At 41.1% G+C, this 2,080-nt stretch overlaps 1 protein-coding gene across 1 annotated transcript; it reads right to left on the bottom strand.

The window, feature by feature from the left end:
* Positions 1-1,098: 1,098 nt before the first annotated feature.
* Positions 1,099-1,739, bottom strand: LOC131263098 (large ribosomal subunit protein eL38). The gene is made up of 2 exons (XM_058265249.1): positions 1,598-1,739; positions 1,099-1,519 (listed from the first exon to the last, which is right to left on the bottom strand). The coding sequence occupies exon 2, from the start codon at positions 1,516-1,518 to the stop codon at positions 1,306-1,308; it is 213 nt and encodes a 70-aa protein (XP_058121232.1). The 5' UTR covers position 1,519; positions 1,598-1,739; the 3' UTR covers positions 1,099-1,305.
* Between the last annotated feature and the right edge of the window lie 341 nt (positions 1,740-2,080).

Here is a 2,080-nt window from a genome sequence, read left to right as displayed (position 1 = left end):
GTTCGCTTCAGGGGCCAAATCCGGACCACCAGCTGATTTTAGCCGGCCCATAAGAAATTTTTTTATTTCAAGTGAAGGTTCAATCGATCGATAACACTTCAGCGCCCTCCGAGCCAGAAAATTTTATTAAAACAACAGAAAAGAAAAAAAAACATATTTTATTGTATTCCACGAATGGAAAACTTCGCCCCGAGCAAATGTGGTTAACGATGGAGTAAGGAAATGTAATGACAGGATAGCATTTTAACACTCAACACTGAAAAGAGAGCAATTGGGGAAATAAACCCAAGCGTACACTACTTCGTACTACTGTATACCAAAAAAATGACTATTAAAAGACATTCCTGCTAATATCTGCTCCTTCAATTTTGAGGCTTCAAATAGCATGGACGGGAAAAATTTATGTGAACGTAAATTGGCTAAAATTCAATAAATTTTCTCTCCACCATTTTATTAAATCCAGCTGGGTTACATGCTGGCAGCATGTGCAGAATTTCTTAACATACGGCTTTCAAAAACGAGAAAGTCGACCAGTTCTGAAATTTTGCCATAGGTTAATTGAAACAAATATCGTGCTCAATAACCTAATGCCGTTGCGGGATAATCTTTTCCGCAAAAATATAGTCAAATATGGTACGTAGTGCTCATAGGCCATGGTGGAAATTTACGTTACATCCAAAACTAACAAGGAGCCAGATCAAGAATGCTATTTGCTCCAAGTAAATCACTAGAAAGGCTAATGTGTTGATTGCAAAGACAGAGGAAAAACATCCGGGGAAGTGTTCAGCAACACTACACTAAATATCCCCATGTTAGCCAGCTCTTGATGACAATTGAACGATCCGATGTAGGTTTCCTGAAAAGAATATACGAAATTATAAACACAAGTCAATTAAACCCAACTTTGGCTATAAACTTCTTAATCTTATTCTTTCCGCCAAAATTTACCTAACTTCCCATCGTTCGGGAACATATTGCAACACAAACAGCACACACGAACCGTTTCGGAAGGGCGTTATACCGGCACGATGCTGTAAAATGACACCATGTGTATACCGGGACAAGCGGAATAGATGGATACGCTTAATGCAACGTGAATTTCCGTCGATTTCATCACATAATCTTTATTCACCAGCGCGATAGAAGCAACAAGGCTTCACAATGCATTTTCAATATCGTGCAGACAAGAATAAGACCAAATGAACGAAACCGATCACATTACTTCTCGCGGTCAAGCAACCAGTCACCAGCGGCATCAACCGGTGACCGCCCGTACACAAGAGTTAAGCAGCATCGTTAACCACTTCACTTCACTTCCTTAACCTGCAGGCCCGGTGGCAGGGATTGCTTCAGCTTCTCGGCCTTCTCCTTGTCCTTCACCACCAGCGTGTACAGGTACCGGGAGCAGCGGATCTTGAATTTCGTGTTCGTCTCGTTCTTCTTTATCTTGACGGCACGGGCATCCTTCCTGCGGGCCTTGATGAGGAAGTCTTTCACTTCCTTGATTTCCTGCGGCATTCTGAAAAAATCACCAAGTGTTTCGATTACTTTCGATTCGCGAACCGACCGGCTTTAACTAACGATGGTTTCCACTTACTTAAGACGTGGAATGGGCTGCTAAAATGGAAAATTTAATCCACCTCAGGAACGTGCGTGTTGTTGACGTTTACGACAACCCGAGAAAGAACGAGCCGTCGGCAAACATGGCGACAAGAGCTGTTTCCGATTCGGAACAGTGCTGCACTCTAGCGTGATTTTTTAGAAATATGTGACATTGACGAGGGGACAGTCAATGTGATTGTACTTTCAAACGAACCGTTTTCTAATGAAGCAACAATCGAGTTATATCATGAAATTAGTATTACTATTTTTAGTAAAGTACTGTGTATGCAAAAATTATGAATAATTTTAGGCATGATTTCACATGCCTATTTGCCATCAAAATTCTACAACTCTGCAACTGCAAACTCGAGTAGTTTTTGATAATTTATGTTTGAATAACTTTTGAGTGAATTCCCAAGGAGAACCTTGCTGCACTTTCCTACCAAAGGTGTACATGCCTACCAAAGAGAACCTTGCC

This window comes from Anopheles coustani, chromosome 2, assembly GCF_943734705.1.
Source record: "Anopheles coustani chromosome 2, idAnoCousDA_361_x.2, whole genome shotgun sequence".
Lineage (NCBI taxonomy): Eukaryota > Metazoa > Arthropoda > Insecta > Diptera > Culicidae > Anopheles > Anopheles coustani.
Note: the sequence above shows the minus strand (reverse complement) of the source record. Positions and strands in the feature narration are given on the sequence as shown.

Excerpts from the sequence above, each read along its gene's own strand:
- LOC131263098 (XM_058265249.1), bottom strand. The coding sequence starts at position 1,518 with ATGCCGCAGGAAATCAAGGAAGTGAAAGACTTCCTCATCAAGGCCCGC.